The sequence below is a fragment of the Nannobrachium achirus genome, assembly GCF_963921795.1.
Source record: "Nannobrachium achirus genome assembly, chromosome: 18".
Taxonomy (NCBI): Eukaryota; Metazoa; Chordata; class Actinopteri; order Myctophiformes; family Myctophidae; genus Nannobrachium; species Nannobrachium achirus.
The window spans coordinates 15,299,150-15,323,711 of record NC_137825.1 but is presented as its reverse complement, the minus strand read 5'-3'; the positions used below and the strand labels follow the sequence as shown (position 1 = coordinate 15,323,711).

General features: G+C 42.0%; 1 protein-coding gene across 1 annotated transcript; it reads right to left on the bottom strand.

Annotated features, from left to right (window-relative positions):
* Nucleotides 1-411: 411 nt before the first annotated feature.
* LOC308302909 (myosin light chain kinase, smooth muscle-like) lies at nt 412-23,967 on the bottom strand (the record flags this gene model as incomplete). The annotated part of the gene is made up of 13 exons (XM_080747227.1): nt 412-834; nt 2,363-2,503; nt 4,885-4,966; nt 5,560-5,689; nt 7,516-7,668; nt 9,032-9,155; nt 9,650-9,867; nt 11,278-11,481; nt 12,556-12,652; nt 13,686-13,997; nt 16,773-16,929; nt 19,412-19,542; nt 23,799-23,967. The coding sequence occupies 13 exons, from the start codon at nt 23,965-23,967 to the stop codon at nt 629-631; spliced, it is 2,124 nt and encodes a 707-aa protein (XP_080603353.1). The 3' UTR covers nt 412-628.
* Nucleotides 23,968-24,562: the final 595 nt, after the last annotated feature.

Below are 24,562 nucleotides of genomic sequence, written 5' to 3'. Positions count from 1 at the left end.
CGGTGCAGACTTGGAGGTGGTTAAACCCCATATAAATTACTTCGTTGACCAGGGTCCCCCAAGGCACTTTTCTGCTCTACACCAAATCTCTGAATGCAAAGTAGACAAGCCAGCACATTGTGCGCTTGTAGATATGGTATTTTTTGTAAAATATTCGCCACCAGAATAGGGGTGCTAGAGTTCACGTGGTTAAACAAAGCAGAACCCATTGTGCTCTTGTGCATGTGTCAAGTGAAAATCTAATCAGATTCATAAGCAGCTAAACAATACATAGACGCAAAGTGCTCCATTTAAATGGTGACTTGTGAATAAAAGAATTGTATTTGAATGTTCCAACCTATGACTGGAGGAGAGCAGAAATCCATTCTAAAGCAGTTTCTAATATATCAAAGCCAGGTAGTGAATGTGTGTCCGTGTTTATCCCAGCCTTACTTAAAATCTTAAAATAATCTCAGTTAGTTTTTAAATGAAAAGAAACATTCTAAGCTGATGCAGACAAGGTGCTGGATGAAATAATTAGCCCATAGACAGATTAAATAATATCCACACTCCTTCCAGTGAGTGGATTTCCAGACTAAATCATCCATCCTCCTCCCTCCCCATCAGTTCCACTTCCAGTCACTTAACCTTACAACCCCACCGTCAGTTTAGCAGAGCACAGCGCCTCCCCGAGGCCGTTGGTGGCCCTGCACTCGTAAACTCCAGAGTCGGCAGGTCTCAGATCGGAGAGGACCAGAGTGCAGAGTCCGTCCTGGAGGCGTTCCATGGTGACCCTGGATGACCGGTCCACTGGGTCCTTGTTCTGGAGCCACTGCACCTCCGGTACCGGGTAGCCTACAGGTTCACACAATGACAAACAATGCACTGAGCAGGAGATGTAACCCAAGAGAATCACTTGTGTCAGCTTTCCGAGTATAAAATAGCTGGCGAGTTGTGATGCAGTGTGTACCAGTGCTGAATGTAGACTGTACAAGCTCACAAAGCATTGCAAGGCCATGTGTTTCGAGCTTGTAGAGCTGATATTTCCACCACATTCAGATCACGTCAAGAATTGGGATGCTAGGGTTCAAGTGATTAAGAATAGACTACCAAAAAAACCTGTCTCAACGTTGTCAAAGCCAAGGAGAGCCAATGTATCAGTTCTCCTCTGATACGGTAGAGCAGGGGTCTTCAACGTTTTCAGGCCAAGGACCCCTTAGTTGAGAGCGAGATGAAGCAGGGACCCCCACAACCTTTTCAGAGATTCCATATGGTTTAATCGTTTGACAGCACAATCATCAGTGTATTTTGGATTCATGTCAATTTGTGTTTTCAGATATTTAACCACTTGAACCGTCGATACATAGTAAACTTGACCTTTCACTCTGTACTTAGTGCTCTTTTTTCCCCTCAACACCAAACCTCTTTGCCGAAAATAGCTGATCTACAAGCTCACACTGCGAGGCGTTGTGAGCTTGTAGATCTGCTATTTTTGTCTAAAGTTCTAAATTAACACTAGTTCTACACTAGAATACGGACACAAGGGTTCAAGTGGTTAATATAAGAGAGAAAAAAGGTTTATATCACACAAAGATTTGGAGTCCCCCCTGTAGTAACTTTGAGGACCCCTTAGGGGTCCCAGACCCCCTGTTGAAGACCCTTGCGGTAGAGTACAACGGGTTTCAACTTTGAGCCGACGGATAACATTGTACACAAGGCCACACTGTTCAGATTTCCAGAGGTGAGACGATGCTATAGTGGCATTTTACCCAGCCAGCATAACAGAACTGAAATGATGCATCATGTACAGTAAAGTCGCAATGTACCCAGTCAGCATAGCAGATACTGAGCTCCTCATTTAGTCTTAGCCCTTTTCTGCAAATCCCAGCTTTTGAGACTATCTTGTCAGTGTAGAATTAATATGGTAATAAGACATCCTACAAATGTGTGGGATCCTACCCTGGATTATGGATGCGTCGATAATCGATATCGGTTATCGTGATAAAAAACAATTGTGATAGTAAACGATAATAGTATCGTGGAGATTTAATTTATCGTGATATTGTCCTCCGTCATGCACTGGGATCAATTCACCTTTTATTTGCAGAGCTTCATATCCGGTACCACCTAAACCCTCTATAATTGGTAAAAGGTACTTACAGTATGATATACGTACTTGATACAGTACATGTCTAAAAAATTGCCGATCTACAAGCCCACAACACGACGCGTAGTCGTTTTGAGCTTGTAGATCTGCTATTCTTTGGCAAACGTTCCGTTCCTCCAGGATAAGGGATTTTGATTATCGCGATGATATCGTAAATCGCGATTTCTTTTGTCACAATAATCGTGCGATAACACTCTCGTATGGTTCCGTCCCTACCCTGGATCAGACATGTGAGCCGGGCGGTGGCTCCCTGGGGCAGGTTGGTGTCCTTCAGGGGCTGCAGGAAGAGGGGTTCGCTCTGAAACTGCTCCCCCAGCGCCTGGATGGCTCTCTCTGCCTCCGGGCTCCAGCCGCTCTCTGAGCAACACACAGTTTGATGATTACACAAGAAAACACTTGACGTTATACCTAGGGCTGTCACGATATGACATTTTACATGACGATTAATTGTCACTCAAATAATTGGCGATTAACGATTTAATTGTGTTTTTGTCGTTGATAATTACATTTGTTTGGCTTTTAGGCTTTGAAGTTGTACATGGTAGATATGACACATAACCTAAATATACAAAGAAATTACTGACATATTTGACAACTTACTTGAAAAATAACTTTGATAGTGGAAATAGCCGATCTACAAGGCTCACAGCTTGTAGATCTGCTATTTCCACTATTTCGGAAATTTTTCAACATTCACGATTATGACGATTATGACAAAATAATTGCGATAATGTCAAATAATCACGATTAGATGATTATGTAATAATTGTGACAGCCCTAATTATACCGATGACAAAAAGGATGAAAAACTCCCATACCTATACTGGGAGAAATACAACAATGTGCGAACACAGCAGCAAGATTTGTGAACTGTTTGCAACAAAAGAAGGCTAGAGACTGGAACACAACCACCCTAAGGACTACAAACCATGGATTGATATCCATGGTTGATATATACATACTGCACATAGCCTACAGTATGAAACAGAGCTGCTACCTTTAAATGCATTTTGAGAAAAAAATAATGCTGCTATTTATTCCAAAAGCTTTATACCCTCTATATATAAAATATCACAATGCGACATAGCTCTGTTTACACAATGCTGTACCCCCTCCAACTGTATATATATATAAAATATCACAATGCGACATAGCTCTGTTTACACAATGCTGTACCCCCTCCAACTGTATATATATATAAAATATCACAATGCGACATAGCTCTGTTTACACAATGCTGTACCCCCTCCAACTGTATATATATATAAAATATCACAATGCGACATAGCTCTGTTTACACAATGCTGTACCCCCTCCAACTGTATATATATATAAAATATCACAATGCGACATAGCTCTGTTTACACAATGCTGTACCCCCTCCAACTGTATATATATATAAAATATCACAATGAGACATAGCTCTGTTTACACAATGCTGTACCCCCTCCAACTGTATATATATATAAAATATCACAATGAGACATAGCTCTGTTTACACAATGCTGTACCCCCTCCAACTGTATATATATATAAAATATCACAATGCGACATAGCTCTGTTTACACAATGCTGTACCCCCTCCAACTGTATATATATATAAAATATCACAATGCGACATAGCTCTGTTTACACAATGCTGTACCCCCTCCAACTGTATATATATATAAAATATCACAATGCGACATAGCTCTGTTTACACAATGCTGTACCCCCTCCAACTGTATATATATATAAAATATCACAATGCGACATAGCTCTGTTTACACAATGCTGTACCCCCTCCAACTGTATATATATATAAAATATCACAATGCGACATAGCTCTGTTTACACAATGCTGTACCCCCTCCAACTGTATATATATATAAAATATCACAATGCGACATAGCTCTGTTTACACAATGCTGTACCCCCTCCAACTGTATATATATATAAAATATCACAATGCGACATAGCTCTGTTTACACAATGCTGTACCCCCTCCAACTGTATATATATATAAAATATCACAATGCGACATAGCTCTGTTTACACAATGCTGTACCCCCTCCAACTGTATATATATATAAAATATCACAATGCGACATAGCTCTGTTTACACAATGCTGTACCCCCTCCAACTGTATATATATATAAAATATCACAATGCGACATAGCTCTGTTTACACAATGCTGTACCCCCTCCAACTGTATATATATATAAAATATCACAATGCGACATAGCTCTGTTTACACAATGCTGTACCCCCTCCAACTGTATATATATATAAAATATCACAATGCGACATAGCTCTGTTTACACAATGCTGTACCCCCTCCAACTGTATATATATATAAAATATCACAATGCGACATAGCTCTGTTTACACAATGCTGTACCCCCTCCAACTGTATATATATATAAAATATCACAATGCGACATAGCTCTGTTTACACAATGCCGTACCCCCTCCAACTGTATATATGTTCCCCATTTTCAACTGTTTTTATTTTATTTGTGGTACTCGCTTTGGCAATGTAAACGTATGTTTTCTCATGCCAATAAAGCTCCTTTGAATTGAACCGACAAAAAGGAGTGGCACAATGAAATAAACCAGCTGACATACACAGCCGAGTCCTTAGGTCAAGCAGGATGTTAGTGGGGTCCCAGGGTGTCCTTTGGGGGGGGGGGGGGGGGGGGGGGTCTGGGGCTGCTAGACACGTGTGTCGTGAGTGCGTGCGTGTGTGTCTCTCACCCTCTGAAGGACTGGCAAGTTCTTCTGATTTGCCAGTTAGGTTACTCATCCGCTTTAGGGCCAGGACAGCCTTGACCGCCTTCTACAATTAAAACATTTAAACGGTGTGAAAAACATTGAGCTTCAGAGTCTATAAATAACAATTCTTAAAAAGTTAAGGCTGCACCAATATTATTAGTCAGTGTTATACATGTTAATTAGTTAATATAACATTCATGAGTAATAAAATGCATTACTTTTACAAATCCAGAAGTGTCAGTTTCTAGTGTGTATATCAAGTTACTCATCATTGCCATTTTTTCAAATCTACCCTACCCTTGGTGCAGAAAGTGATATTATAATCATGTAATGTAGCATTCCTTTTAATTTAAATGGATACATTTGGAAAGTAACTTACATTATTGTTCTATACAGTGTTGTAAAACTAGCCCAAAATAGATTATTAGTGTGAGAATATGCAATGCACTTTACTATGTTATATTAAAGTGATTTTTAGCCTTTACTCACATACAGAAGGATATTGAAACACTGATAGAGAAAAAATCTGGTCATATTTTTTAGATTAAAATTATGGTTACAGTTTCACATCAGCAGCTGTGTGTGTGTGTGTGTGCGTGCGTGCGTGCGTGCATGCGTGCGTGCGTGCGTGCGTGCGTGCGTGCGTGCGCGTTTTACCTTCCACCTGCGCTTGACCAGGAACCTTCTTATCTTCTCCTTGTTGAGGGACTTGGTGGGTCTGCGGTTCAGAGGGGTGAAAGAGACCATCCATGGGTGGGCCAACGCCTCATCACACGACAGCCTAGACCTGGAGACCACAGTGGAACACTTGGTTGGTCAGAAACTATTTTGAGGAAGAGGCAGAATCTCACCTGAGAATAGTAGCGACTGCAATCTTGAAAATCTGTTAGTCAGTTGAGTATTTCCATAATATCACCAATGTTAGGACATTCATTGACATCGTGGCGGTAGGTCTCTTAAGTAAAAATTACAGTAGTTTAGAACCGACTGGATAATATTAACCACAGCAGATGCCATTCACTTTGTTTTTTTTTTTTACAACAAGGGTTCATAAAATGTTTTCATTTACTTCTTTCTATTGTTTTAACGATTTTAATGACTTCTTTTTTAGACACTTGTTTTTTTAGACACAATAAGCAGTCAATTTCTTTATTACTATTTACAGTAACACTACTAGCTCCCATACTGTAAGTCACATCTGCCCATGAAAGATTGTGCATATTGGGAATGGGCTTATTGTATCTAAAAAGGCATCGCTAAAACGAATGAAAACATTTTGACGTTCGTCTTTTCTTTTCTCTAATTACAATCAAACATATGAACCCTTGTTGTAAAAAAACAAAACAAAGTTGTCCCCAAATTATTTTGGGGGGGTCCCCAGATGATTAACTTTATGTGCAAGATTGTTTTCTCACTCAACAGTAATCAAACCAACATAACGTTTAAGTGTATAGAGGGTACATGCATGTTTCTAAAGGTGACAATTTAAGGACTTTTTAATAGATCTAAAACCAGTAAGACTCCCTAATCGGGAGATAAGCGACCGTAGGTGGCTTATCTCCACAAATAGGGCAAAAATGTGTTTTTCCCAAATCTTCCTGATCCATGTTGATGACATGAGTGTAGACATGCTATGTAGTGATATTCGTGATTTTAGGGCAAAAACTGTAGGAGCAGTGTCCAAAAATGTGTTTTAAAAATTGGCCTGAAGGTGGCGCTAGAATAGGGCCATGTGAGAAATGAGGGGTGGGGTCTCCGCGTTGCCTTGGCGGACGAATAGGTACCGGCCCCGGCTCTCCCGGACGCTCCTAGCCCGAGTTACGGCATTTTATGTGCGCTGCAGTGGCAGGGGGTCCTCCACTGGGGGCGCCACCACTTTTGCATCCGTTTTGGAGCACCAGGAGTCGGTGGTCCCCGGGAATTCCCCGTGAGCATCCCCGTTGGGGTGGTCATTTGGTCATTTTTGCACATTTGGTCATTTTTATATCTGGGGGTCCCCCAGGGACCTGGGGGTCCCTGGGGCTCCGGGGGTCCTTGGAGGTTGTAGTTTGGCAGGCAAGGAGTGTGTGTGTAAAATCTGGCATGGATCGGGTCAACGGGTGTGGAGATATAAGCAGGGAAAAAGTGTGACGTGTGACGTGTGAGCACATTTGGTCATTTTTTACATCTGGGGGTCCCCCAGGGACCTGGGAGTCCCTGGGGCTCCGGGGGTCCTTGGAGGTTGTAGTTTGGCAGTCAAGGAGTGTGTGTGCAGAATTTGCCATGGATGGGGGCAACGGTTGTGGAGATATGAGCAGGGCAAAAGTGTGACTCACTGACAGACAGCCCAGGGAGGTTTTGGTAGTAAATGCGACCTACGGTCGCAATGAGAAATTATACATTGGTCAAACTGGCAAACATTAGAGGCTGAAATTGTGAAAATAGTCGATCAAATGCTCACGCCGCCTCGCAACGCGAGGCGTTGTGAGATGTAGATCTGCTGTGTTATACAAAATGTAATGTAATGACTCTTAGTGCTCGTCAGGGTGGCAGGGGTTCCCCAGTTCACATTATGATTATTTTGGGTGTCGCTGTCTGAAAAGGTTGAGAACCATGCAGTGCTTTAAGCCAAACCTGGGCTCCTTCTTCAGCAGAGCGCTGATGAAGTCCTTGGCCTCTTCAGAGATGTCCTCAAAGCTTTCCTCATCAAACTCATACGTGCCAGAGGTCACCAGTGCCAGAGTCTCTGCATCGCTGTCCCCCTGGAATGGAGACTCACCACTTAGCCTGTAAGGAAGAAACACATGGAATGTTGTGTGGCATCTGGTTCTGTTGCAATACAACAAAAACTGACACTAATGACAAGGTACCGTCGATTGTAGCTACAGGACACTGTAATGTTACATTGCAATATTATCAGGGGCGTGCTGGCCATTGGGAAAAGTGGGACAACTCCCGAACGGCCCGGTCCAGGCCGGCCATTAGGGGAAAAAAATAAAATGTTACATTTTGGGGGCTGGGTGGCCAACAAAGTAAATCGTCACTGTCAGGCAGAAACATTGTATCTCCAAGTTTCAAATTTGTAAATTTTTTCGCAAAGCAAAGCCCTCCATCATACAAGGCTGTCGCACAAAAGTAGTGAAAACAGCAGATCTACAAGCACACAACGCCTCGCGTTGCGAGGCGTTGTGTGCTTGTAGATCGGCTGTTTTCACTAGTTTAAATCATTTTTAAAATGGTTTTGGACATACAAGGTTTCCACCCGACAATGACGAAATATAACTCATGTAATTGGCCCACTGGCTTGTCACTTGTCATGATCTGAAATGGCAAATGGCAAATCTTTGAGTAGCAACAGCGCTATAGAGAGAGATCTCTCTCTATAGCGCGCAATGAGGGCCTCTACAACTCTTTTTCCCAGGCTGAATCAGGGGCCCAGCACGTCCCTGGATATTATATTGCAGAACATACGCATAACATACATTCAGGCTGGTGGAACTGGAAATTGACTGTAGTCTTATGTCACCAGAATGAATACAATTAGTAGTTGTTTTTTTCTTCGAAACTGTGTACATTACTAGAGCTGCAATTTATATTTGAATAATCCATTCTGATCCATTCCATTTGTCAATATTTAAAGATTTAATTTAGACCATAGTAAAATAAAACTAAACAGGATGGTAAATGTGCTTCACAAGTTATATGAACATTTTGAAATTGCTGAATACATTACCCAGCACTTAAAAAACAAAAGCTTACAAAGCACAATAGCACACAGACAGTGCCTACATAACTTTATGTAGCTGTGTATTACATCACGGTCGTGAGTTAAATAAATGATGATGATGATGACAAACCTATACCTGTCAAATATACAATATATTCATTTATATATAATCTTTCTAGCCATAACTTAACCTGGAATGTAAATTAAGAAAGCACATTATCGACAAGAACAGCTGGTGTAGAAGTCACATGTCTTTGTATGATCTTGTTGCCACTGCTGGAACACATAATGGCCACAAACACCAGCAGATGGCGATAAACTTAACTGTTTAAACACAATTTCTTTTTTTGAACAGCATTTTCCTTCTGTCTTGTAGTCACGGTAAAAAGAAAAAGAAAAAGAACCGTTTGAGGTTTTACTTACAGAATAAAACAGATAACTCCAATGCTCCACAAGTCAGACTCCAAACCGACAGGCTCATAGTTAATTACTTCAGGAGCCACAAACTCGGGGGTCCCCTGCATGCAGGTCAAAGTTTTACCAGGCTCTGGAAGAAGGAGACAATGTATATGTATGTAAATATCATAATAACTATACATGTACATATGAAATCTATTAAATCGTTTGACGGCACAATCAGTGTATTTTGGATTCATGTCAATTTGTGTTTTCAGATATTTCACCACTCGAGCCGTCATTACCTAATAAACTTGATGTTTTATGCTCTACTTAGTCTGCTCTTTTTCCCCTCTACACAAAACATTTTTCCTCTATACACAAAAATAGCAGATCTACAAGCTCACAACTGAGCTTGTAGATCAGCTATTTTCGGCTACAGTTCTCAGAATATGGACACTAGGGTTCAAGTTGTTAATATAAAAAGGATTGGAAGATTTGGAGGACCCCCTGTAGTAACTCGTAGGACCCCCTTAGGGGTCCCGGAACCGCTTTTGTAGACCCCTGCCTTACATCATAAATCATGTGTAGAAGATATTGAAGATAAAAGGCAATTTTGTAATAATACTGCTCCAGCCAACTAACCCAGTTTTCTAGCCAAGCCGAAGTCGATGATCTTGATGCGTGTTCCGGTGGTGTCCACGCACACAATGTTCTCCGGCTTGAGGTCCATGTGGACGATGTTCTGCTTGTGAACGTACTGCATCCCCTCCAGAATCTGCTGCATGTAGCGCGCACTGGTGGGCTCCGTGTGCTCAAAGTCATCATCCAGGATGCGTTCAAACAGCTCCCCGCCCGCGATGCTGGACACACACACACACACACACACACACACACACACACACACACACACACACACACACACACACACACACACACACACACACACACACACACACACACACACACACACACACACACACACACACACACACACACACACACACACACACACACACACACACACACACACACACACACACACACACACACACACACACACAAAACGTTACGTGCCCTCTTGGTTGTGTGCTTGGCTATCTGCATGGTTACTTAAAGTTACTTAAAGGAGTAGTTCACCACTTTTCAACCTGTCTTCATATAATAGGTCCTCACTGATGTTCATGATAAAATATCAAAAAAAAATTCTACTCAGTCCAAGTCTCCTAGGAGAGCTGTGGGAAGTTCAGAATCCATAGTCTTGTGAATCATCATTTTCCAAAAAAAAAAAATTATCAATATTTTTGAAAAAAAAAAAAATAGATTTTTATTATCGCGAGAACAATGGCTTCCACTTTAAAATTGCAACTTTTCAGGAATAGAAAGCCTGCAGTTTCTATAAGCTGGATTGACAATCGATGATGTCACAAGACTATGGGTTTCTGACCTGCCCACAGCCCTCCTCTGAGAAAAAAAAAAAAAAGAAAAAAGCTATTTTTGAGTGAGGACCAATTATATGAACATAGGTTGAAAAGTGGTGGAGTGCCCCTTTAAGAGCAGTGGTTCGCAAATATTTTCATGTCAAGGACGCCTAAAATAATAATGTATTTGGCCACGGGCCTCCATCTGAAAATATCAACAACTGACCACCCACAATAGATTTGTGTTAAATGTTTCAAAAAATATTCCAAAGATCTTTTGAGAGCCAGCAAAAAAGGTAATCTTCAATGTAATTCAGTCAACTTCAACAATGCACTGCCATTATGAAGCCTTTCTGTTGGAGGTGGTCTCTGTTCCCCTTTGGACAAGGGTCTTCAACAGGGAGTCCGGGACCCCTAGGGGGTCCTCAGAGTTACTACAGGGGGTCCTCCAAAACTTCCAATCCTTTTTATATTAACACATTGAACCCTAGTGTCCATATTCTGAAAACTGTAGCCAAAAATAGACGATCTACAAGCCTCACAGCTCGTTGTAGATCTGCTATTTTCGGCAAAGAGGTTTGGTGTAGAGGGGAAAAAGAGCAGACTAAGTACAGAGTAAAAGCTCAAGTTCATTAGGTAATGACGCCTCAAGTGGTTAAATATCTGAAAACACAAATTGACATGAATCCAAAATACACTGATGATTGTGCTGTCAAACGATGAAACTATATGGAATCTATGAACAGGTTGTGGGGGGTCCCTGCTTCATCTCTTTCTCAACTAAGGGGTCCTTGGCCTGAAAACCTTGAAGTGCTAATAGCAGATATATCCAAAGGCTTTGGATATACTCACAACTCCATGACCATGACCATCTCCTTGCGCGAGGCGTAGGCAGCCAGACACTGGCACAGTTTGGGGTGATGGAGACAGTTCATCAGCTCCATCTCCTGGCGTGCTGCCTCCCTGTCCTTGGAGGTGCGGCCTTGGTAGAACTTCCCTGCACACACCTGGCCGGTCTCCTTGTGGGTCAGTCTGAACACCTGGCCAAACTTCCCTCTGGAATTTAAATGTACAGTAGTATGTATACAAAAAGAGAGCACAAGCAATGAGGCAACTGGGAGACTGAACTAGTTAAATCCATTAAAGTAGTTGTTCACCCCCAAAACGACTTTTTTCTATTGATTAGTCACACCACAGAGGCTTGAGTACAATAATATTTTTTTTTGTATTTGTCAAATTCCTAAGACAAAAAATGTATTATAGTGGATGTACACCCATTTATTCTGGAAGGGGACCCAAATGCATGGGCCTGGATGGGGACCCAAATACAAGGCCCTGGATGGGGACCCAAATGCATTTGTGAGAGAATCAATGGTGGTAAATTGACTTGAACCTTGACCCTAAATGTACCCCCATTGAGTCTGACTCAAATGCATATCATTACTATAAACATTTTTCTTTTTGTCTTAGGAATGCGACGAATACAAAAATATATTATTGAACTCAAGTCTCCATTGTGTGTTTAATCAATAGGGAAAAAAAGTAATTTTGGGGGTGAACTACTCCTTTAAGACCTGAGGCCGATTCTACAAATGACTTCTAAATCAGTAATTCTCAGTCTCAAACTTTAGTGTCAAGGACCCACAAATTGACAAATGTTTGTCTGAGGACCCTCATCAGAAACATGTTCGTACCAGGGACCCCCAGAGGTGAGGATTTGTGTTAAAAAATATTTCAACATTTCTAAAACAAGTATTGCTTGTACTGTATCTGCCATTTTTGAATAGCCAACACGACTCAAATCTAAAATGATCGATCCTTTACTGGTTTTGATGGGTTAAGAGTGCTCAGTAAAAAAACATATCTACACAGTAAGATCTTCATGGTTCATTTAAAACCAAACATGAGTGCACAAATGTAACCAAACGGAACTCTAAAAGATTTGCTGTGTAGTTGTGGTGTTATAGGTTTATGCTGCATGACTGTGTTGCACATGCACACCCCTGTGGTTTCTATCACCCATCAATGAGGCATACGAATACCACACATTCAGTCAAGATGGTTAAATCCCTTAGCTACAGTCAGATATACGTTTAAACATTTGAGACCTCTGGCACAATCCGTACTTACGTTCCCAGCTTCTCGTGCACATTGTAGTGGTCCTTGGCACTGTGTGTGGTGTCAATGGTTATGGTCACATATGACTGGACCTCTTCTTTCTTCTCTCCTTTAAACAAAAATGCAACATCAATGTCTGAATTCAGGCTCTAATTCAGGAGTCTTCAACGTTCTCAGGCCAAGGACAACTTATTTGAGAGAGAAGAAGCAGGGACCCCTACAACCTGACATATATTCCATATAGTTTCATTGTTTGACAGCACAATCATCAGTGTATTTTGGATTCATGTCAATTTGTGTTTTCAGATATTTAACCACTTGAACTGTCAATACTTAATAAACTTGACCTTTCACTCTGTACATAGTCTGCTCTTTTCCCCCTCTACACCAAAGCTCTTTGCCAAAAATAGCCAATCTACAAGCTCACAACGCCTCGCAGCTGGACACGTAGAAGATTTTGAGGACCCCCTGTAGTAACTCTAGTCTGGGGACCCCCTAGGGCATACAGGGCAACTGGCGGCCCAGGGGCCACATGCGGCCCTCACCTTCACTTAATGCGGCCCGCTGGTTAATACTGGAATACTGATATATTATTGAATTCAGCTGTTATATTCCAAACATGACCTGCGTTAATTCTGTCAGTCTATATTAGTAGCTTAATGACAATTATAGTAGTATTCAAATTATGTATTTTTTTATGTCCAATGTAGGTATTTGTATTTAGGTTCATAGAGTCAACATGAATATATAACTAAATGTGTTTGAAATTAAATAAAAATGTTACATTTCAAAAAACCCTAACCCTAAAAAATAACAAAAAATAATTCAGGATTCCAATTCAAAAGAAGCAAAAATAGCCGATCTACAAGCTCAAAACGCATCGCAGAGCTTTTAGATCTGCTATTTTTGCTTCTTTTGTATGAGATACTAGAATGACAAAGTAGGAAGTAGCAATATGCAATGTGGCCCTCTGGAGTGAAGGTGGAAATATAGTGGCCCTCGCCATCATCCAAGTTGCCCACCCCTGCCCTAGGGGTCCCGGACCCCCTGTTGAAGACCACTGCTCTAATTCAAGCCCTCACTTGTAAAAAGAAAGAAAAACGAAAAGCGAAACAAAAAAACAAACAAAAAACACCACCAACCTGCAGTGGACATCTTGACGCGGGCAGACTCCTCACTTGGCTCGCCGACCCCTGCGGCGTTGAAGGCCCTGACCCGGAAGCGGTACTCCCCGTGGGGGTCCAGCCCCGAGCGGACCTGGTAGGAAGTGTTCTTGCAGTGAGCGGTGACCTCCGTCCAGCTCCCGGCCACGTCGGCACCGTCCTCCTTCATCTCCACCACGTAGCCCAAGATGGCGCTGCCTCCGTCGAAGCCGGGACCCGACCAGCACAAGACCAGGGAGTCGGGAGACAGCTGGGATACAACGGGGTGGGACGCTGGAGGGCTGGGGCGGTCTGGGGAGGAACTCGGGACTTTAGTTACTGGATGCACACGTACTAACACGCAGGGCCGTTTTTAGCTATAGGCGGTATAGGCCATCCTAGAGGGGGCGCCGAGGGGGCGCCGAAATGGAGGGAGTGGACCCAAACCAGCCCAAAACCGGCCCAAAACCGACTAAATTCACGGCAAAACCCGCAAAAATCGCGCGGGAGTGGGGGGGCGCATTCGAGAGAGCTCGCCTAGATCGCCGATTAGACACGCTACGGCCCTGCTAACACGTATCCAAAAACAAGCCCACTTTATATTCTACCTGCTACTGTCTACTGCATACATGGGCAACCGGCGGCCCGGGGGCCACATGCGGCCTCCACCTTCACTTAATGCGGCCCGCAGGTTAATACCGAAAAACTGAATATATTATTGATTTCAGCTGTTAAAATTCCAAACATGACCTGCTTTAATTCCGTCAGTCTATATTAGTAGCTTTATGACTAGTATAGTAGTATTAAAATGAAACAAAACAAAATGTTACATTTCAGGATTCTAATTAAGAAATAACAGAAAATAATGCAGGATTCCAATTCAAAAGAAGCAAAAATAGCAGATCTCTGCGATGCGTTTTGAGCTTGTAGATCTGCTATTTTTGCTTCTATTGTATGCGATACTAGAATGACAAAGTAGGACGTAGCAATATGCAATGTGGCCCTCTGCAGTGAAGGTGGAAATATAGTGGCCCTCACCATCATCAAAGTTGCCCACCCCTGGTCTACTGTAATGTACGTTGTGGATGTTGCAAGTTAACATTTTCTCAAAAGCTTGTCGTGCATGACAGATTAAGCACAGTTAAAATGTTAAATAATAAACAATAGATAATATGTAAATACTAATAATCAAATATCAATATGCAAGTAAGGTAACTTAAAAAATTGTGATCCTCTGTCCATATAGTGCTGGCCTTCAACAGCTACTAAGGGTCGACTGCTCTCAATATGGCTCAGCTTGTGACATCATTTACAACGCAAAGAAGAGTAACATCATGATTATTAGAAGTAAGGAAGACAGTAAACTGTCATTTCCTGTCTTTTCTCTGTCTGGTACTGCCCGCAAGGTCTGTGATGAGGTCAAGTACTCAGGCCATTATTTAACAAAATGACCCATCTGATGATATGGGCATCTTCAGGCAACATAGAAATATGCGCAAGCTAACATGATTGTCCGTAAGTTTAGCATGTGTTCAGCTTCTGTGAAGTCCACAATGTTCAAAGCTTTTTGCACAACTATGTATACTGCCCACTTGTGGCGGCACTACTGAAAAAGCAGTATGCAAAAAACAGATGTTGCTTATAATGATGGCATGAGAATGCTGCTTAAAATGCCACGATGCAGCAGTGCAAGTGAAATGTTTGTTAATATTGGTGTACCCACCTGCTCTGCTGTGTTATGTAGAAATGTATGTGTAGGCTGTCTGATTCTGCCAACAATGCAATTTTAACTAACCCTTAATTGAGCCCAGTCAGGTTGTCCCTAAACTGTGGAACCATTGGCATGTAAGCCAATGGATATGCATTTATGATTTTATGTGTACTACCGGTACGTCCGCCTTCATTTGTCTCTGTATTATTTGTTATGTTTATGTTGCTATGGACCAAGTGTCCTTAATAAAGTGTGATTGATTGATTAGCATTTTAATTAAGTAGTAGCAAACTGGGACAGCATGTGCTTTCCTGGAGCAGTCAGTACCCTGGACATATGTTTTCATGAGTTTCATGTGTATCATTAGATTCAGAACATGCTGGACCCATTACAGTACATTCCTGCATTCCACCCAGTGTAAGGCTTGATAGGCATTTTCTGTTGATGGAGTATACCCATGATTGGTATGAGGAGGAAAAAGGGACACTCAATTTCTTTCAGATGTATGGGAAGATAAGACGAGAGTACCCTTCCTGACCTTCCAGCCCATCTTAAGTCAGTGGTTCTCAACCTGTGGGTCGGGACCCCCAGGGGGGTCCCCAAATGATGGGGTCCCCAAATTATTTTGGGGGGTCCCCAGATGATTAACTTAATGTGCAACATTGTTTTCTCTCTCAACAATAAACAACCCAACCCAACATGGATTGTTAGGGTATCTGCACATTTCATGCTCACAACGGCGTTGTGAGCATGTAGATCTGCCATTTTCACAATAAAACTGTGTTACACAAAATGTAATGCCTCAACTCTTATTGCTCGTCAGGGTGGGGTGTCCCCAGTTCAAATATGATTATTTTGGGGGTCGCAGCCTGAAAAGTCAGCTCATATACTGTAGTTTTGGTACAGTAAATCCTTTTGATTTCTGTAACAAAGGTTCTGTATTGATGAATTTTATATTCATGATTATACCTGTAATGATGTTTTGAATTGTCCTTGATGTATTCAAAGATATTAGCATCAAAATGGGGACACCAGGTTGAAATTTGTTTATAGGGTATAGTTGTATATATTGCAATAAATGTATAGTTGTCACAAAGTCCCAGTGGTGTAAATTAACTAAGTACATTTATTCAAGTACTGTACTTTGAGGTATTTTCACTTTACTGGAGTATCGTACTTTTACTTCTACATCTCAAAGGCAAATATTGTGCTTTTTACTCCACTACAATTTTTTGAAAACTTATTAGTTACTTTGTAGGTTTAGATTATTATTGATAAACATAGATTAAACACTTCAGCCCTGCCTGTATACATTTCGGCCATTTGAAAATAGCCGAGCTACAAGTACATTTCCCTTTGGGAACCACTGGTCTCACCTATGACGTTGAGGGAGACCGTATGCTGGGCCGAGCCCCTTAGGTTTCGCACCACCACGGTGTAGGAGCCTGCGTCTTCTGGACATGCCTGGCCAATCTCCACACTGCTCTCTGTGGAGCTGCTGCTGACGCGGGTCCGAGCACCGTCCACCACCACCTGCAGATGGAACACATTCCAAAGCAGTGGCGTCAGTTCAGCAAAAGCTAGGGTATGGCAAAGATGGGAGTCCTCATGGAAAATAGACATTACATTTTCAGTACAATCAGTTCTATTGTGAAAATAGCAGATCTACATGCTCACAATGCCTCGCAGCGTGAGGCGTTGTGAGCATGTAGATCGGCCATTTACACAATGTCTGGGGAAAAAAAAGAAAAGAAGACTTTTCTACGGTTTCTTGGGATGGATATGGCACCCTGGAATGGTTTTTCAAGTGCAGCTAAACTTAGCATGTTCGTAAACGTGCCACAATTAACAATAATGCATTGCACCTGTGCAGCTGACCTGCGGAACCTGGGAATATACCATTCTGTCAAGATGGGGAGAATAAGTGTGGGTAATATAATTATAATACCTTGTTAAAGTGACCATTATGTTAGATTTTGCATTTGTAGTTATTTTACTGTAATTTAACAACATAATAACCAGCGCAGACAGACAAAGAGACATTCATGGATTTATATTTAAAAGTAACTTTTATTTTCCCCCCATGGCAGCTGCATACCCCTGCCATACCCAATTGACGCCCCTGTTCCAAAGTGTTCTAGTACAGTGTCAATGATAACTCAACATCTCCAAAAAGTTAGCGACACCCACAGCCACAACACCAGAGGGAGCGCACACAATGATCTGATAACACAAACCCACTCTCCTTCTACAACACTGCCACCCAGGTGTGGAATTCCTGACTACCTCCCTTAAAACATGTAGCTCGCAGGCATCCTTCAAAACTGCCCTGAAAACTCACCTTTCAGGAGGCCAGAGAAGGAGGTACATACAGGCAAGAAGTGAACACCCCCCCCCCCCCCTAGCCCCACCCCTAGTTTACCCTATCCTGTACATAGTGTTTTATAACTGCGATTTATTTTTATTTTTTTAAGAATATCTTTATTCATGTCAATATCAAATAAACAATGGGTTTACATCATTACAGTATAATCAAGACATTTCTTTTTTCTTTTTTCTCCCCAACCCATCCCTCCCCCCATTGTCGTCATTGTCCTATCAGTCCACAGAACATTTAAGGTGAATAGAAAAAACAAAAACAAAAAGAGAAAAAAAAAAATGAAAAATTCACAGTAAAGTCATCAGTGGGTTGAACTGTTCGATACACACATATCCTCATCAAGTTGTAGACAGGTATTATGTTGGCGGAACATTTACAGATCCTGTCCCTGCACAATGTATATTTCTTATATTTGATCAAACATATACTGAGCAAACCAATGAGCGTGTCTAAGGTATAGGCTGATCTGTTGGGAGTGCCTCCAGGTTCTCGAAATAGTTAATAAACGGTTGCCAATATAGGAGAAAAATTTCTCAACTGAGCCTCTAAGTGAGAATTTGATTTTTTCTAATTTTAGGAAACTCATCATATCTTTGAGCCACATAGCGACTGAGGGGGGGATTGGTGATTTCCACCCCAGCAGTATTCTACGTCTTGCTATTAAGGTGGCAAATGCCAATATGTTCAATTTCTTTGTGGTCAGGATTTGGAAGTCCGTATAACTGCGATGTATTGAATGCTTTCTTTGCTTGCTATTTGTTATGTCCATGAGCACAGACAACAACCAGTGTATATCCTCTGATACACGTGATGTCAAAGCTGCTTCTTTCCACCTGAAAGTGAGGAGTTTTACTGGGAGGATGTAATGCATGAGGAGAACACCCGATTCCAATCCTCCTAGTTCTAATCCAGGGATCTTCAACATTTTCAGGCCAAGGACCCCTTAGCTGAGAGAGATGAAGCAGCTAGGGACCCCCACTACGTATTGTATAAAGTTGTGTTGCATATTAATAAAGTTCATAGATTTCTTAGACAGCTTAGACTAGACTTGTTTGACAGCACTATCATCAGTGTAGGTTGTTGGACTAATGTCTATTTTTAGACATTGAACCACTTGAACCGTCAATACTTAGTCCACTCTTTTCCCCTCTACACCAAACCTCTTTGCCAAGAATATCTTTATTTGCCAGATCTACAAGCTATTTTTGGCTAATGTTCCACACATAGGGACACTAGGGTTCAAGTGGATTGTGTAGGACTCCCACAAAAATTTGGAGGAGCCCCTGTAGTAACTCTGAGGACCCCCTAGGGGTCCCGGTCCCCCTGCTGAATACCCCTATTCTAATCTATCTAATTGTCTAATTGTCACTAGTGCAGCTACCCTCCACAGGATTCAAACCCCAAGTCTTCACGGTAGTGGGCAGGAAGGAAACTTACCCTTGCACCACCCAAGCACCCAATTATTAAACCTTTAACTAAATATATTCATTTGAAATTATCATTTTGGACATAATTATGCAGCCTTGCCTTACGCAGAGATCGCACAAGTTGCCTTTTAGGACTTGTGTATGAAAAGTAGAGCACACCAAATCAAATGAATAATAACCAAGTCAAATGTCACGCGACACTGCTCACCTTGTCTCTGTTGTGGATCCAGCAGCAGGCCACTGGCTCACTGCTGCTGCTGAACACACAATGGAGTCTGGCCTGGTCCCCCACCCCGACCTCCACCTTCCCTGGGGGGTCCACAAACTGCACAGGGGGTCCTGAGGAAAGGCACAGAGAGTGACTACGGCAGATAAAATGTTAAATCCCAAATTGGTGTTTAACGTGATTACTGGTGGTCTTTTTTTATATGCGTGCCTTGAGTATTTGCTGTGTATGTGTTTCTCAACTAAGAACAAAAACAAGTATGGTTACGTGAACTATTCATAGCCACTCCAATACAGTATGTGGCTTCTATGTTCATGTGTGTATACATGTCCATGCAAAATCATGAGTCTATCAACACGACATGGTTCAACTAACCTCTGCTGGTGGAGTTTTCTCCTTGGGAGCTGGTTTCTGTGAACAGATAAGAGTCTTTAATTTGAACAAATTAAACAGATCTAACCAACCACATAAAAGTAGCCATGTTTAGTTAATAGAAAACACCTGGTCTGAATGACATGGCCAACACTTTAGCTAGATGCTGCAAAATACACAAGTAAAATAAAGTTTAATGGGAGAAGCATGAACTATGGGGAAATGAGTCAAAACTTCCTGTCAGCAAACTAGTCAATCCTGATTCCTGAGTAGGCCTGCTCTCCCATCTAATGGCCAACTGGCCTGTGTTGCCTCTAGATCAGGGGTCTTCAACGTTTTCAGGCCAAGGACCCCTTAGTTGAGAGAGTGTATTTACATCAGTGCATTTTGGATTCATGTCAATTGGTGTTTCTTGAACCGTCAATACTTAAAGGGGGCGTGACACCACAACTTTAATAAACTTGACCTTTCACTCTGTACTTAGCCTGCCCCCCCCCCCCCCCTCTTTGCCAAAAATAGACGATCTACAAGCTCACAACGTTGGGAGCTTGTAGATCTGCTATTTTTGGCTAAAGTTCTCAGAATATGGGCGCTAGAGTTCCAAAAAATGTTAATATAAAAAAGGAGAAAAAAGGTTTCTATCACAAAAATAATTTGGACCCCCCCCTGTAGTAACGCTGAGGACCCCCTAGGGGTCCCGGACCCCCTGTTGGAAGACCTCTGCTCTAGATGTCACACAAACAGCCACCCAGCCCTCAAAAGCCCCCTGCTAAGGAAGACCACAGGAAATCAACCCCTAAGCATTTCCTGCATTTTCTAAGCATTTCCTGGCAACACAATGGCAAGACGATGATTAACATATGTACCATGCATCGTCTGCACTCTACTGTGAAGAAGGAAATGAATGAAACTTCCCCTTATACTGATTCATTAATGAAAAGATCCAGGTAGATCATGACTGAAATAGATTTATGGCTTTCTAAATGAAATGTAATAATGTATGAGGTAAATGCATTGAAAACCACTCTGTTTTGCAATGGATATATACAGGTATATACCTGTAATAGCAAGCAAATACTGTATAGACATGTGACACATCCTTTAAAGCCAGGATACTGTCATCATGTGGTTGTGCTGTACAACGGGTCCTCGCAGAAATAATCTCCTGTGAAGCGTCAAGCCTTGACAAGATCCTATACCTACCCGTCAGTATCAGGACATGTCAGTCAGAGCAAACTAACACGTGTCTGTCTGAGTCTACATTTCTCGCCATCCACGTGAAAGGTTACCTTCAGTTCATAACGGTGTGTTTGTTGGCGGCGTGGACAGACTGGCTGTACAAAAAAAAAGTGTTCCATTTACTGTAACTGTCCAGGAAACTGACCAGCTGTGCCGTCCTAAACGTGCAGGGGTGGGGGCGGTGGGGAGGAATGTGGTAAAAGTTTACATGGCACTCTCTCCCCCTTACACAACTTAATGAGAGCCAAATGCCAGAGGGAAAACTATTTTCTATCTGAGAGCACTGCGGTTACAAAAAATAATCAACCGTCTTTGATAGTCATGATACTTGGCAGATAGTTACACCCCTAAACATCCCTAAACATCCTTTGGTAGAAAAATGGCCTCGGGGAACTGGCTGACTGGGCAGCTAATCTAATTTAGGAAAGTATTCAACCTATCGTCACTGTCGGGCAGAAACCTCGTATCTTGTTTTCGGTGCTACCACACTTAACTAAGCATAATCAAGTCAATACTGGAGATGTAGCATGCATACGGCATGGATTTCTACACAGAGAGGGCAATTCTTTCAACATAAGATGCTGCATTCAAGTTCAGGAGAGTTCTCTTGAATGCTGCCTTCAGGTATGGCATGGAAAGAAGGCATTTGCATTTCTTTCACCATAGTAAAAGTTTCACATTTGTATTTTTTTTTTTGTGAAGTAAAGTCTCATCATACAAGACTGTCGCACAAAACTAGTGAGAATAGCAGATCTACAAGCACACAAAGCCTCGCACCGAAAAACACAAAGCCTTGCAAAGCCTTGCACCGCGAGGCTTTTCACTATTTTAAATCATTTTTAAAATGATCAATACAAATGAACGGTTTCGGACATACAGTACAAGGTTTCCACCCGACAACGACACTATTCCCATACAAAGTTTCTCTACTGTACAACTCATGAGGTACCCGAGGGCCAACCGCTAGGATGGTCTTTACTTCACCCTCATACAACAGGTTAAAATAAATAAATATTGAACACAATTCACCCACGGTTGTCAATGGCATGAGAATCAGGGGCGGGATTTAAGATACTCTGTTGCAATATGCACCATTGGTTTGACCAACGTCCCAGTATCTGTACATAATATTTTAACAACAGTTAATCACTCTTAAGCAATGTAAGCATTATAGATAACTATACTTACGCACCCCTAAGCTCTGTAGACATACAGATAAGTATACTTACTCACTCCTAAGCTGTGTAAACATAAAGATAAGTATACTTACTCACTCCTAAGCTGTGTAAGCATATGGATACAGGTATGTTTTTCTGACGCCATGTGCGCTTACTCTTTCATCAAGATGCTGCATGCCACTGTTTCTATATTATCAAGTTTTCAAACCATTCCTATTCCATCACACTGACATCTGTATTAGCCACACATACAGTAAAGAAGATGGCTTGTGCAAACTACAGTGCGTTTAATAAACCTATTTCATCGCGTGTGATACTGCCTTGGTGAAGTTGGTGTCATCTTGTTCTCCGAGCTCACTGCTTGCTTACAGAGGAGTTAATTCAACTGAATGACCCATCACCACCTTAATAGAGGAAGTGCTTTTAGGATCACAGCAGAGCATTATCAAATCACAACACACACATTGATTTAGTAGGCCTTATTCTCCCTGTGATACATGTAAACAACAGAGAGAGCTGGCCGCCAGAAGAGCTTTTTAATAACTATATGTAAATATTGTCTTTTTTTAGATGAAGCATGGTGTGAGTCACACGTGACATTTAATATCATAACACAAGGGTCTTCAACAGGGGGTTCGGGACCCCTAGGGGATCCTCAGAGTTACTACAGGGGGTCCTCAAAATCTTAGTGTAATAGAAACCTTTTTATCGTTTTTTTTTATATTAACCACTTGAACCCTTGTGTCCATATTCAGAGAACTTTAGCCAAAAATAGCAGATCTACAAGCTCACCACGCCTTGCGCTGCGGGGCGTAGTGAGCTTGTAGATCGGCTATATTTTCCACCGGTGTAGAGGGGAAAAAGAGCAGACTAAGTACAGAGTGAAATATCAAGTTATGTACTGACGATTCAAGTGGTTAAATACGTATCTGAAAACAAATTGACACGAATCCAAAATACACTGATGATTTTGCTGTCAAACAAGGAAACTATATGGAAATCTATGAGAAGGTTGTGGGGGTCCCTGCTTCATCTCTCTCTAAACCAGGGATGGGCAACTTTGATGATGGCGAGGGGCACTATATTTCCACCTTCACTCCAGAGGGCCACATTGCATATAGCTACATCCTACTTGTAGATCGTCTATTTTTGCTTCTTTTGAATTGGAATCCTGAATTATTTTTTGTTATTTTTTAATTGGAATCCTGAAATGTAAAATTTTGATTTAATTTCAAACGCATTTAGTTATATACTCATGTTAACTTTATGAACCTAAATACAAATACCTACATTGGACATAAAATAAATACATTTCAATACTACTATACTAGTCATTAAGCTACTAATATAGACTGACAGAATTAAAGCAGGTCATGTTTGGAATTGTAACAGCTGAAATCAATAATATATCAGTATTCAGGTATTAACCTGCGGGCCGCATTAAGTGAAGGTGAGGGCCGCATGTGGCCTCTGGGCCGCCAGTTGCCCTTGTATGCTCTAAACTAAGGGGTCCTTGGCCTGAAAGCGTTAAAGACCCCTGTGACATAACACATAATGCACTTGCCCATCCTTCTGGTTACCTGTTGAAGGGGAGAGTCCCGGCTTGCTGCCTTCAACGGGCATCTTCTCCCTGGAGTCCAGTCCGTTCTTCTTGCTCTTCTCCGCACTCGGGGGCCTGGCGGCGGGCTTCAGGTCGAAATGGAGAGTGGACACAAACGTCTTGGAGTTGCTACTGCTGCCCTTGTCCATCCTTAGAAGAAACTACAATGGCATAGTATCAAACAGGCGCTGCAATGACATTTCTTCTTCTTTTTGTCTCTCTCTGATCTGTTTATAATGTTTTCTACACTCTCTCCGTCTCTGTAGTGCCAGACATTCCCCTGTGTTTCTAGTCACACATCCTCTGAGCTGCTAACAGAGCAGGGCATTCTCATTCACAGCCCACTCAACCCTGCATGCACAGGAAACAGCCAGCTTTATCAGAGGGGCCAATTAGAAAGGCAGGCCTCCCGGCTCCCGGGCCCTGTCCCTCTGTGAGCTGGATCGAGGGAGGGAGAGAAGCGAAACAGAGAACGTGCGTGTGTGTGTGTGTGTGTGTGTGTGTGTGTGTGTGTGTGTGTGTGTGTGTGTGTGTGTGTGTGTGTGTGTGTGTGTGTGTGTGTAAGAGAGAGAGAGATATAGCAGGAAGTGTGTGGGAGAGAGATGAGAGAGAGATGGACAGAGGGGGCACAATGAGTACGATGAGAAATGCAATAAACCAAGGGTCTACAACAGGGGGTCCTCAGAGTTGCTACAGGGGGTCCTCCAAATATTTGTGTGGTAGAAACTTTTGTCTCCGTTTTAT